The sequence below is a fragment of the Elephantulus edwardii genome, unplaced genomic scaffold (assembly GCF_000299155.1).
Source record: "Elephantulus edwardii isolate Elephantulus edwardi_28Jun2011 unplaced genomic scaffold, EleEdw1.0 scaffold00007, whole genome shotgun sequence".
NCBI classification, from domain to species: Eukaryota; Metazoa; Chordata; class Mammalia; order Macroscelidea; family Macroscelididae; genus Elephantulus; species Elephantulus edwardii.
Window position 1 is genome coordinate 1,159,041 of NW_006399757.1, and position 14,559 is coordinate 1,173,599.

The 14,559-nt window shown below is 39.7% G+C and overlaps 1 protein-coding gene across 4 annotated transcripts in view; it reads left to right on the top strand.

Annotated features, from left to right (window-relative positions):
- Positions 1 to 14,559, top strand: part of DYNC1I1 (dynein, cytoplasmic 1, intermediate chain 1) — a 397,792-nt gene that overhangs the window by 34,491 nt on the left and 348,742 nt on the right. For all 4 annotated transcript variants that reach the window (XM_006880224.1, XM_006880223.1, XM_006880225.1 and 1 more), the window contains exon 2: positions 12,084 to 12,200. In XM_006880224.1, coding sequence (XP_006880286.1) covers positions 12,093 to 12,200 — 108 coding nt within the window. In that variant the 5' untranslated portion in view covers positions 12,084 to 12,092. The remainder of the gene's footprint in view (positions 1 to 12,083; positions 12,201 to 14,559) is intronic.

The window sequence follows — 14,559 nt, forward strand, 5'->3', positions numbered from 1 at the left end:
GACAGTACCTAGTAACACAGTTGGAAATTTTAAAGACAGAAGACCTCTCCTGGTGTCTCTTCTCCCATGCAATTTACACTAGTTACCAGCAGGTGGTGATAGCGAGTGATAACAAATTGAAACAGGAGCCGACTGACGGGTATCCAGTGTAAACCTTTTACGAGCTTGCTTTTGTTTAAAATGACTAAAAGTTTGAGTAGTAAATACTGAAAAGAAAGCAGTATTTAATGAAGATAATGAAAGCTATGGAATTTTGGTGTTTCACATTTTGACCCTTCCAGTTAATAGTTTGAAGTTGGATAAACTATACCATAGTTTTCTCTACTTCTGGGTAAAGTACTGGTGTTGATTCTATGACTTAGAGTGGTGGGAATGAGTGCGTTTGAGATGGTGAGGTTGGCACAGGATAGAACGGCATTCAGAGCTCTTGTACATAGGGTTGCTATGAGTCGCAGGCTACTCGATGGCACAACAACAACAACAACAACAACTGGTGTTGATTATAGAAGTTTTGGAATTCATATTCTTCTATGAGCAAGTAATTGTTAATATACATAAAAGCGGAAAGAACGAAACTATTTATTTTTTAAGTTACTATTCTAGTGAAAGTTTACAGAAAAGTTGGAATTTCATTCATTTGTTGTTGCACATTTTCTTCCACTCCCTCCTTCCCTTCCTCCTTCAGTTCACTTTCACTTTCTTTTTTCTTTTTTTAAAAATAGTCATTTATGGTTGCACAATTTCTTCCCTCTTCCACTCTTCCTCCTTTCCCAATCCACTTTGCAATGTATCTCTTATTCTAGACTGTTGTGATACATTTAATGCGAAATCATATCTTCTTTTTAAAAAGTTCTTTCCTTCATCTGTTCTAATGCAGTGTTCATTATCTATCGCCTCTTTTCCTAGTTTCTCCACAATTTCCCATGTCAGTCCTGCTTTATAACAGTGGTGTTATGAGAAGTTGTCCTTTTGTGACTGAGATATATCACTCAGCATGATGCCCTCCAGGGTCACCCATGTTGTGTAATGTTTTACAAGTTCATTATTTTTAAGTGCTGTGTTATATTCCATTGTGTGAATATATCATAGTTTTTCTATCCATTGATTTGTTGATGAATAGTTGAATTGATTCCATTTCTTTGCTATTGTGAATAATGCAGCAATAAAGAAATAATTCATATATCTGTTTGGGTGATGATTCTGGTTTTTTTAGGGTATATTCCCAGTAGTGGAACTGCTGAGTCAGATGGTGTTTTTATTTCCAACTTTTAAAGAAAGTGTCATACTGCCTTCTATAGTGGTTCCACCATTTTACAATCACACTAGCAGTGAGTAAGTGTTCCAATTTCTGCACAGCCATGCCAGTATTTGTTGTTTGTTGCTCTGTTGAATTTTGCTGATGTTGCTGGGGTGAGGTGATATCTCATAGTTGGCTTTATTTGCATCTCTTCAATAGCTAGGGATCCTGAACATTTCTTTATGTGTGTGTTTGTGTTTGCCATTTGAATGTCATATCTGGTAGTCTAGTCATATCTTGTTCCCATTTTGTAATTGGGTTGTTTACTGTTTTCTTGTTGAGGTGTGTAAGTATTCTATAAATTTTAGATATGAGTCCCTTATCAGATTATGTCATAGTAAAATTTTTTTCCCCAGTCTGTAGGTTTCCTTTTTACTCTCTTGGAGAAGTTTATAATATGCATAGGGATTTGATTTTTACAAGATCCCATTCATCTATTTTGAAGAACAAGAATATTTTTAACACCAAACGATAGACCTACATTTCATAAGCAATTTATCCTTATTTTAATTTATAGCCAGGCTAAGATCCATTGGCTTTTTTATGTGTGGTATGTGCATTGGGGGGGATACACGGCACTAAAAGTAGAAGAAAATGTTTAAATTTCACTCCTTGACTTATCTGACTGAAGTAGGTGGGAGATCTTTCACACATATTTCTGTAGGATTTATTCTGCAAAACGACATTCTCACCCTAATTCTCTTTATGCTGTACTCAAAGGTCTTAGCTTCTCCTCTTTTTAAAAAAATCATTGCAGCTGTAGAATTCCTGAATCTAACCTAAATTTTCTATATGCATTTTCTAACTATGCCTCTTGGATTTTTTCCTCCTCAAAATAAAGCACTCTTTAGTTATTAAAAAGGAGTTCCTCTCTTGGGGTTATGTATATTATGCAGTAAAGTTAAGTTAATGTCTGTGGGCTTTAGAATTGACTCAATCTCATTTGGAGATTGTTGTTGTCGATGTTGTTATGTGTTGTCGAGTTGCCTGTGACTCATAGTAACCCTGTGTACAAGAGCCTTAAACCCTGCTCTATCCTGTGCCAACCTCACTGTCTCCGACATATGATGTCCCTCTCCAAGGACTGGTCTTTCCTTGCAAAATGCCCAAAGTATGTCAGATGAAGCTTCAGAATCCTTGCCTCCAAGGAGCACCCTGGTTTCACCCTCTCCAAGATGAATCTCTTTGTTCTCCTAGCAGTCCATGGTATATTCAAAACTCTTCTCCAGCACCACAGCTCACAGGCATCAATTCTCCTTCTATCATCCATAGTTACTGTCCAGCTCTATGATGCATAGCATGCAATTGCAAAGACTGTGACTCGGATCAGATACACCTTAGTCTCCAGTTTGATGTCGTTGCCCTTCATTACTCTGGAGAGGTCCCTGGCAGCTGAATTTCCCAGTGCAATTAATCTCTTGATTTCCTGGCTGCTGGTATCAAGAGTGTTGACTGTGGAGCCAAGCAAACTAAAACTGTTAACTATCTCAATCTCTTCACCATCCATACTGATGCTGCCAGTTGGCCCAGTGGTGAGAATCTTTTTCTTGATGTTAAGCTTCAATCTATATTGAAGGCTGCAGTCATTAACCTTCAGGTTAAGCGCTTCAGCAAACGCTTCAGGTCCTCCTCAGTTTTAGCAAGCAGGGTTGTGTCATCTGCATAATGCAGGTTGTTGATGAATCCTGATGTCACATTCCTCATGCAGCCCAGCATCTGGGATGATCTGTTCTGCATATAGATTGAAAAGGTATGGAAACAGAATACATCCCTGGTGGACACCCTTCCCAAATACGAACCATGCAGATTTAGTAAATATTTGGGTCTGAGACCCTTAGAATTTGCAAGATATTTTCAGAGGATCTTAAAGATCTAAAGTATTTTTATAATAGCACTAAAATATTCATTTGCTTGTTGCACTGTGTTGACATTTGCAGTGATCATGTGAAAGCAAAGATGGGTAAAATGACACATGAGCTAGCATATATTAAGCCATGCTTGCAGTAAATGGCATAAAATTGTACTAAGAGCTATTTTCCAGGTATTTTGTGTTAACAAGTATACTGTTATTTTAAAATAAATTACTAAACTGAGGAGGACCTCATGCACTTACTGCAGAGGGTCAAGGACTGCAGCCTCCAATATGGACTGAGGCTCAATGTCAAGAAGACAAAAATTCTCACCACTGCACCAATCGGTAGCATCAGGATGGATGGCGAAGAGATTGAGATTGTTCACAGCTTCAGTTTGCTTGGCTCCACGGTCAACACCCTTGGCACCAGTAGCCAGGAAATCAAAACACCTATTGTGATGGGAAAGTCTGGAATTAGGGACCTCTCTAAAGTACTCAAGAGCAGCGGTGTCTCTCTGGAGACTAAGGTGTGCCTGATACAGGCCATGGTTTTTGCAATCACTTGTTATGCATCAGAGAGTTGGACAATGACTAGGGAGGATAGAAGGAAAATTGACGCCTTTGAGCTGTGGTGCTGGAGAAGAGTATTGAATGTACCATGGACTGCCAAGAAAACAAACAGATTCATCCTAGAGAGGGTTAAACCAGGCTGTTCCTTGGAGGCAAGGATTCTGGGGCTTCGTCTGACATACTTTGGACATGTTGTAAGGAGAGACAGGTCTTTAGAGAGGGACATCATGCTGGGTAGAGTAGAGGGACAGCGCAGAAGGGGAAGACCCTCTATGAGGTGGGTTGATTCAGTGACTGGGGTAATCGGGATGGGTGTGTCAGAGGCAATGAGATTGGCACAGGATAGAGCACAGTTTAGGGCTGTTGTACATAGGGTTGCTATGAGTCGCAAACGACGCGACGGCACATAACAACAACAACAACAATAAACATCTAAAACTTTGTTACTTATAACTTTCATATGGTTAGTATTAATAGATAAAGCCCACACAACAGCAAAAATTCTTTGAGATCCCCTATAATTTTTTAAGAGTATGCAATGGTCCTGTTACCATTAAGCTTGAGGAATACAAATATATAGTTTAAGTAGACGAGGCCAAGGAACACTCTTATTATGAGATGTTTTTGTTGTTACAGTATTGTGTTGGCTGAAACTCACAGAAGCCCTATGAACTATAGACCTTATCCTACTGATCTCTTTCCAAAGCAGCTGTCCTTATGGTGAAAACCTTACGATGCACAGTTCTGCCATAAATAGAATTTTAAAATGTTGCTTTCATAATGTGCTGGTGGCTTTAAAAATTTAACAGATGACTCTCTGACATCTGTCACTAGTCGCCTCTGGAGAGTCCTAGAACACCCTTTTTATTGACTGTGATGCAGGACACAAATGGGCGTGATTCAGCCTCAGCCTCCCTCTATGGTGGGGAGAGACAGCTGCATTTATGAGTACCGAGGCAGGTGAAGTGAGGCTGTGAAAGATCAAATGGCTTACATGTACCTAGTGGCAGATGAAACGTTCAATAGCTGACAATGAAGATCTGACAAGAGCAATTGTTTTCAGGAAGGAAAAGTAAACCGGTTTCTAGGCATTTTTTTGAATGGTATCTGGCAACAGCTGGGCAATGATTTAAACCTCCTGGGATTCTGACTTTAAGCGTAAAAACACATTTGCATATGCCAGCATTAGAAATGGAATCCCACACTGCTGCCAACTTAGACAACGGAAAGGAAATAGAGATCTATATTGTTCAAAAGCTAAGCCTTGGGAGTTTCTGTTACCAGGCAGCTGTGTAAACAGACCTGAACCCTTTGCTTCTCCTCTGTTAGACACTAAGCTCACAACAGGACCAAACTGAACCGTGATGATATATGCAGGAAAGAAAATGGAAGATGACAGGTCTCATTGTTCATTTCAAGAAATGCTGAAAACAGTCCTTTCTCTATAGACATGTAAGGACAAAAAATTAACAAGGAGGGAGACTAGGGAGGCAAGGGGAAGTGTGAAATCACCTCTTTGCAAGGAGTAAGATTAGGGAGGATGTCCGCTTGAGAGTGTTTGATATCTTATTCTTCTGGGTGGTGCAAATGCTTGACATGTTTGGCTTCTGTCCAAATAAGCCAGAGGGTCAAGTCTACCCAGGAACACTTGGAAAGAAAAGCCCAGTGATTCCACCCCACCCTGCAACAGCTGCCATTAAAAATCTTATGGAGCACAATTCTGTATACACACAGATACACACTCACAGGAATGCCATACATCAGATCTAACTTGAAAATAACTGCTTTATAGTCAACAGAAGTGTTGAAAATACTTTCATTACCAGTAAGTTATACGATACATATGCTTAAATATCTTTTCTTGGCCATTCCTCTTTTCTAATATGCCTGTCGTTTTGCAAATCATTTTGCTTTTAACTTTCCTTATACTGATTATATTGCTTTAAGTCAGTTAATAGTTTCTCACTGTAAGACTTCTTAATCAATTGTAGTGAACCTTTCGGGATAATATTTATTGCTGCATTAGGGTGGAATTAGCGATGGAGAAAGAGTGGACATAGAATAATAAAACAATGAAGAAGGAGAAGTAACATAAAGGGAAGAAAGGAAAGGAGAAGAAGGAGAAACAACTTTTCTTGGAGGTTTAATATTGGCTGTAAGCAATTATGAGCTCAACTATATTGACTCATTCACTTACATCACTGGGGTCAAAGATGGGTTGAAGTAGAAGTTACTAGAACTGAAACATTTGTGTTACTGAGTGGAGATGAGTTTTAGTGACAATTCTAAACAGAGGAGAGAGGGTAAACCAAGGGAAAATGGGAAATCAAAAGGCAGGAGGCTGAAAGTTGAGAAATGTTAAGAGCAGGGTCTGCTATTTATGGTCCCGAGTCAGTGGGGTGTGTGGCTTGAACTTTGGAGTATCTGGTGTTGTGTTAGAGTGGTTTAGAGGATGAGGCAAAGAAGAGATGAAATGAGGTTGTGTTTAGTGCTAGTGAAGCTAGGTTTGCAAAAGAGTAGATAGGTGTGGAAGGTCGGGGTGGGGGTGAAAAAAGAAACATTAATTGAGCAATAAAGAGGGAAGAGCAAAGGGAGGTGCCCCAGGAAGAGAGTTCAGAACTCGAGACTGTTGGAGGAGAGCTAGGAGGCAGCGCTCAGTTGCGTTAGTTTGGCCAAGGTGTGTAGAGACCGAGGGGTGGTTCCAGAGCCAGCGTGGAGCTAAGCTCCCTGGTGGGTGCAGAGTAAATTAATGATCAAACAAGGAGCCGCCTTACACCCACAGAGGGTTCTGTCCCATCTGCTTGGCCGCTTGTCATTTTTTATGTGTTCACGTAACTAATAATTAGCAGCGGGTGGCTCCCTGACTCCTGTTTTCTAAGGCTCAAAGCATCAGAATCGCTTTTGACTTACACTGGCCGTTAGCCACAGGAATCTCTTAAACGCCTTGCCTGCATGCCTTACACTCCTTGGGCTGCTTTACTCGATGTGCAGGAGAATGTAAGGTGCCAGGCTGGTGAACTTCTCAGGAAAGCTTGTGGAGTTCAGTGCTGACGCTGCACTTAGGCCTCTGTTGAAGACATTTCACTCTACGTGAAGGGCCATTCAGTCGCTGTAATGTGTACTTTCCGTAACTTAGGAGGAATTCTCTTGCAATTTCTTATTCTCTTAAGGGGTTGATACTAAATGTCTCTTTTGGATTGGATCCAAAAAGCAGTATGTGGAAGGAGCTCTGCAGGATATTTTAACTTTGTCACTCACTCACTCACTCACTCACTCACTCACTCATTCACTCACTCATTACCATCATTTTGGAACTGACTCTCAGAACTGACCCTTCAGCAGGCCAGCTGGGTTTTGGAGGCTGTAAATTGCCCATCATTCTCCCACTGAGCCACAGGTGGATTTGAACCATCAGCGAGGATTAGTGTAGGCCAGCAGCCCAACACCCTGTGGCCTAAGCCATTAGAGCTCCTATTAAATGTTGGTGTTGTTGTGTACCATAGAGTCAGAACCGACCCAGAGCTGACCCTCCGGCGAGTTTTCAGTTTCGCACAGGAGGAGGTTGCCCATCCTCCTCCCACGGAGCGGCTGGTGCCCTCAACCCATGTGCCTTTGGGATTGCAGCAAAGCTTCTTGCCTCTCTACTAAATTTTAAAAAGTGATGCATATTCTTTGATATGTCACTACTTATTATCATCGTTTAAAAAAAGTTCTGCGTTATTGCTGGGTTGGTTGGTTGGGTTTTTTTTTAAATAGTGGCTCTGTGATGGACTATATCACCTTGAATGATCAAAATTATCAAGATATACTTATGAGTTGCAGTTGTAAGAAACCCTTTGCCCTTTGCTGAGATCTGCTAAGAATATGCTTACTGCCCACTTCCAAAATTTTCTTTGTAAGAAAATCACAGTACATACAGGATGTTCTCATTGCATGTTTAGCTCCTTAAAAACTATGATGTATAACTGAAATCCTGGAAGACACTTTGACAAACTAGGGTAAGGTAGATAAACGTTGGAGTAATGTAAGGGAGAAAGGAAGTTGAGTTTTCCAAGAAGTTGGCATTATGTTGAATTGCCTTTAACATAAAATAACACCATCCTTACTTTAAAAGTGATTTTTTTAAAATAATACACTTCATTTTATTTTAACCCATTGTGTTGGATTAGTTTGTTAACTTGGCCATGGTGTCTCATTGTATAGTGAAAACACTAATTTAAATGTTGCTGTGAAGATATTGGCATGTTATTAACATTTGAATAAATTTAAGTTGTTCCATTTAAAGGTTTGTTTTATTCCTTAAAAAAAAATACAAACCCACAAAAAAAAATACCAAACAAAACAAAAAATAACACCTCAAAACCATTTTGTTATTTGAATGAAACTTTACAGAGTGGATTGACATTCTGTCCAACCAGTCATGCATACTTTCTTTTAGACATTTATTATAACTGCTACATTTTATTATCACTATTCACACCATCTCTCTGTAGTTCTTGTGTCTTCCATTCTCTCACTTCTTATCATTTGAGTTTTATTGCTGGACAAATGATGCCCTATGACATTGTGTGGTTGAGTGGTCTAAGCATAAATATATCCCTGGTGGGTTTGTGGGTTGGTTGGGGTTTTTTTCACCTATTATGTCTATTTCTGGTTGACTTGTGCCACAGGAAGGCATTTGGTTCCATTTGGGCAGCTAAAGAGCGAGCTGCATTAGAATAGGTGAAGGAAAGAACTGTTTCAAAGGAATATATGATTACACATTATTCGTATGACAACAGTCCAGAATAAGAGGTGCATAGCAAAGTGGACTTGGAGAGGGGTTTGAGGAGGGAAGAAATTATGCAACAGTGAGTGAATTTTTTGGTTTTTCTTCAATCAACTGGATTGGCAGGGAGAAAAATGTGCAACAGTGACTAAATGAAAATCCAACATTTCTGTAAACTTTTGTTAAAATAATAGTAAAATAAAAAAAATAAAAATAAAGACCACAGTCTTGTCTGTGTCAGTCTCTATAAATCCCGTAAACCTGACCATTATTGTGCTTTGTTTCAACATTTAACTCCCACTTGACCCAGGATGTTCTCTGTGATCTCTTTCGGATTGGCTGGTACTGGTAGCTGGGCACCAGCTAGTTCTTCTCGTCTCAGGGCAGCAGAGAGTAAGGATCTGTATATCTGTTGGTGGCATGGAATTTTCTACTGGTGTCTTGAATTTTCTTCTTTATTTGTTGCTCCAGACAGAGACCAATGGTTGCACTTTAAATGGCTTTTCACAAGCTTTTAAGTCTCCAGCCATTGCTCATATTTCATTTTTAGAGCAAAAAAACCTCAAACAGACTAAAGTGCAAAATGGGTTGGACCACACTGGGCAAGAGTTTACACAACTTCTTAGATGGCATCCAGAATGAAGTTCTCGTTCTCTCCAGCCAGTTGTCTTACCCATTGGTGTTGAAAATTATTGGCAAATAGCATTTTAGTGATAAACTTCATTTTAGTTGGTTTGATAGCTTTTCTTTTAAAAGAAAAAAAATCAGAAGTTCTAATAACATGGTCCATATGACCCTCTCGACAATCAGGTGGGGCTGGTTTGAACCTCCTCCTTTCAGCAGCGCGTTTCCTCTCTGCCTAGCGGTAATAGTTGCTGCACTCCCTCATGTTGTTGTCTGGTTCCCATAGCACTTTGACTTTGTGGCTCACTCAGGTTTAGACAGTCCTGTTGTATTTAGATACAGGAGAGAGATGGGCAGTCTCTTCCTGTGAGGTTTATAGCCTCAAAAACCTTCAGGAGCGTCAGCTTTCATTGGTTCTGGCTCAAAGGCAATGAGCTTTGAGACTGTGTGCAGACTTCAAACCCTGTTACGGAGCTCCTTATCTGCTCGGTAATAGTGTTTCTGCTCAGAAGGCTTATTGACACCTGAAATACTACATAATGAAAGTATTTTTTTTATTTTCTTTTTTATCTCTTCTTCCAAATTTCACTTCCATTTTTCTTTGTTCTTTCGTATTTGCATTGTTACCAAATCTTTCTCTTTGGCTTCCATTTGTAAAAGCTAAACAGAGTAACTTAATCCTCCTTGGCTATGTTATTCCTAATTCACATTCTCTAAAACCTGTCTATATAGTCATCTGATGTTTCCAAGGCTTTACAAGCCAACTTCCACACATTCATTCTTAACAGCTAAACTTGACATTTCTTGCCTTGAATTCTTCCACATCTTTTATAATCAACCTGCTGATGCTCTCTTCTGCAGTCCTTTATAGGTCCATATCTTTTCTTTGCCAGGTTCTGACCTCATTCAAGAGCCAGTTCAAATTTCATCTCCTCCTCAAAGTTCACCCTAGTGTTTGCCGTTGGATCAGTACTATTATTTTGTTCTTAATTTCCTGTGAGCTTGTACATTGGGGATTAACAATGAATAGTAGTTCAGAGCGTGGATGTACTTGAATTTAGAAATTTAGATTCTGCCATGTGTCGGCTGTTTAGCCTTAAGTCTTGCGGAGTCATTTTTGTCTTAATTATGAAAAAGGCTTAATAGTGGTCTTTTGAATATTGTGAATAACGTCAAAATGAATATAGCTTGTTTGGCACTTAGTACAGTTGTTGTTGTTGTGTACAATAGAGTAAAAATGGACCCATAGCTGACCCTCCAGGGGGTTTTCAGAGACAGTTAATCGCTTGGGAAGAAATTTCCAATCCTTCTCCTGTGGAGCAGCTGGTGGCCTCAAACCACATTCCTTCAGGATCACAGTGCAGCTCCTTGCCATGAGGCCACCAGAACTCTCCCTAGGAAATGTCTAGTTGGTTTGAAACTCTGATTTTTTTAGTTAGTAGCCTTAACTACAGCACCAGCAGAACCCATTTTTGAACCTCTTTTCTTTATAAAGTACCTAGCAAAGAATACACATTCAGCAGATTTTTGTTGAAAAGTAAAGACAGGGCCTGAGTAGAGATTCATTATTGTAATTATCACTGTTTTTATTTTATGTCTTTATAGTTACACTGTAAGCAGGAATGAATAGAGGAGAAGATGGTTTATATTCTAAATGTATTTCTTCGTTTGAAATAAGTCAAGTGATCGAGGACCTGCAATTATTTGAAATTTCAGGATTGTTTTGCAAACTTTGATCATCTGCATTGGGAGATGTTATATATTGATCATCAAAAAAACCCTCCAACTCAATGTTGTTGAACTGAAACTGACTGATATTTCCCTGTCCAACTGGTTTTTGAAGCTGTAAAAGGCACAAGAGGAAATTGTCCATCTTTCCCCCTGAGAGGAGCTGCAGGAACCGAACCCCCCCCACCTGCCTTTGGGTTGGCAGCACAACTCCCTGCTAGCTAGGTCACCACAGCACCCTAAGTAGATCATTGTTACAAAACAAATAATTTGCAAATGAATACTCATGACATTTATGAATAGGTTATTGAAATAGTTGAGCCCTTCATTTCTCAAGGTTTCTGTTTTCTTAATTTTCACTTGGGGACACAGCAGAAACCAATACTGTCATGTACAATCAGAGCCTGCTCCAAACTAATTTTATTTGATAATATTTCTGGCACAACCATTACCAGTGCCAGGATCCCCATTAATATTAAGTCTTCTTTGAATAAATTTTTCCAAGAACTTGCTATAGCATTATCTCTGTTTCATGTGTTCACAGACTGTGCTTTGAAAAGGGAAAGTGCCAGCTTAGGCAATGTTACAGTCAGTATGCAAATGCAAATATTATAGAAATAGGGTTGTTCTGGAGATTAAATTAATTGTGACAAGTCAGGAGGAGTTTTACAGAAAAAAGATTAACATGTTAAGTCTTCAGTGGCTGTCTGCCCTGATGGGTATGTTAGACAAAATAAAGTGGCCATATACCCAAGCTCAGCTGATGAATGTTTATTAAAGGTGTAGAAATTTGAGCACGGCTTGTCTTTAAAGGGTTATGACAGCCTATTTTCTTTCTTCAGTGTAGAAATGATTAATCTATTATCATTTAAATTGGAAGTCATGATGATGGTCATTTTTTATTCCTTTCTTTTTTGTTTATTTTTTAAGAAACTTGTATGTAAAATATGTTGTTTATTTTAAAAGAAATTTTTAATTCAGATCAGAATAGAAAACAACATCCTCCTTCTTCAAATATTTATGTGCATATATTAAGGAAGAATTTCACACAGAGGTAGGCCAGATCTAACTTAATCTCTTTCTCTGCTTTTTTTGACATGGGCCAAATATACAACCTGTTATGCCCAAGTCGAAATTTCCAGCTAGATTTCCTTTGAAGGATCCTTGCCATGCTAATACAGAGAGGTTACTTGTATGTATTTACATGCTTCACATAGTCACAGTCTTCTTTCTTTTCCTCCAAGGAAACCAACATGTCTGACAAAAGTGACTTAAAAGCTGAGCTGGAGCGCAAAAAGCAGCGCTTAGCACAGATAAGAGAAGAGAAAAAGAGAAAAGAAGAGGAGAGGAAAAAGAAGGAGGTAAGTACGATGTGTTTGCATGCCATTGGGAAAAGGAAGCTCACATGCTTCTAATCAATTAATCCAGTGGATAAATACAGTCTCCTGAAAGAATATTTCTATGATACTTAAATGACGTGACCAAGTAACAACAGCATATTGTTGTTGTTGTCGTCATTAGTTGCCATTGAGTCAACTTTGACTCATAGTGACCCTACTAATGACAGATCTGAACCTTGACCCTTGCATTAATATAGGTAATTGCCATCTGCAATGTGTTGGTCAGAGTCACTTAAATGTTAAATTGCATTTGGTCCAGTGATCCCTCCCAAGCATCTAGTTCACCTGAGACTTGAACATGACCCTAAAGGTAGTGCATAATTTTCTTTAGCCTTTCTGTATCTCAGTTTCCTATATTTAGTTTGGAAATAATAATGTATTTCCTTCATAAAGTTTAAAGATTTAATGAGTTAATCTTGCGAAGTGTTTAGGAGTACACAAAAATCTTGCCACTGGGCAAATAGGCAACATCATGATAGATGGAGAAAGGATTGAAGTTGTTAACAACTTTATCTTACTTGGATCCACAATCAGCACCTTTGGCATCAGCAGTCAAGAAATCAAAAGACAAATGACATTGGGGGAACATACAGTCAACGACCTCTGCAGAGTGATAAAGAATAACAATGTCAGTCTAACGACTAAGGTGCCCTGATCCTAACCATGGTCTTCTCAGTTGCTTGCTATACACCTGAGAGGTAGACAGTGAATAAGCATGAGAGTAGAAGAATCAATGCCTTTGACTTCTGGTTCTGGAGGAGTATTAAGAATCCTGTGGACTGCCCAGAGAACAAACAGGTCTGTCCTGGGAAAAGTGAAACCAGGATGCTTCTGAGAAGCAAAGATGGTGAAACTCCACCTCACATACTTGTCAGGGTGAGCCAATCCTTGGAGAAGGTATCATGCTTGGAGAGTCAGTGCAAAAGAGGAAGACCATTGCTGACATGGATTGACACAGTGACCGTGAGGTGGTGAGGTTGACTCAGGATAGGGTAAGGTTCAGAGCCATTGTTCATAGGGTTGCTATTTGTCATAGTTGACTCAGTGGCACATAACAAGGATCAACAATTTGAACCTAGCGGCCACTCTGAAGGAGAAGGATGTTAGGAGTCGAGCCTTGGAAACTTGATGGAGAGACCGAGCAAGAGCTGGAATTGACTTGAAGGCAGAAGATCTGGGGTGCATTTTTTTAAAGTCTGGATGTAGGTAGTATTTAGTGGACTGGGTTTTTTGTTGTTGTTGTTGTTGTTGAATTGACTTGAAGGCAGAAGATTTGGGGTGCGTTTTTTTAAAGTCTGGATGTAGGTAGTATTTAGTGGACTGGGTTTTTTTTTTTGTTGTTGTTGTTGTTGTTTGGCTGTTAAGATTTTAAGAACCGATGAGTATTCTGTTGTGTGAATATACCATAATTTCTCAATCCATTCATTTGTGGTTGGACATTTGAACTGTTTCCATGTTCTTGTAATGGTGATTGAGAAATTATGGTACATTCACACGATGAAATACTATGCGGCACGCAGGAGCAATAACTTTGTAAATCATTACCTAACTTGGGAGGGACTGAAGAGCATTATGCTGAGTGAACTAACTCAGTCCCATAAGGATAAATATTGTATAAAACCGTTATTATAGAATGAGTATAAGGATCCAGGAGGGGTGGGAGAGGCTGGAAGTAGAGGGATGTGAATATGCGGGGGAAGGGGGCGTTAATCATTGGATTGTACAATTTGATGGGTGGAGGGGTGAAGGAAATTGAAAGAATTTGTTCAAATTTGTATTTGAATTTTGTAAATAAACTAGTTGTTGTTGTTATTGTTAAGTGCCATCGAGTCGCAGGCGACGCTTGGGTGTCTTTCATCCTCTCTCCAGGTTCATAGGGTTTCCGGAGGCAAGCTATTATGAAAGTGAGGAGCCCCTCCTCCTTCCAAGCTTGTTTTAATCGGGAATCTCCACCCCACTCTCTGTCCGCATTGGGTAGCCAACCATTAACGCATTTGACACATCAGTGTCACAGTGTTCAGCCTCACAGCAACCACAAGTAACTGCGGTACGGCAACTTGTACACCAGGGCTATACAACCTAGAGGAATGTCGGAACAAAAACGATGAAAGACAGGCCCGAGGGTCGCGGATTAAAAGTCACCCACCTTTGGCTTGGTAGCATCGCTTTCTGTCCACTGGGCCAGCTGATCTCTCTCTCTCAAATAAACTAGTTGTTGTTGTTGTTATGCACCGTCGAGTCGTTTGCGACTCATAGCGACCCTATGCACAACAGCCCTAAACCCTGCTCTATCCTGCACCAACTGCACTGCCTCTGACAC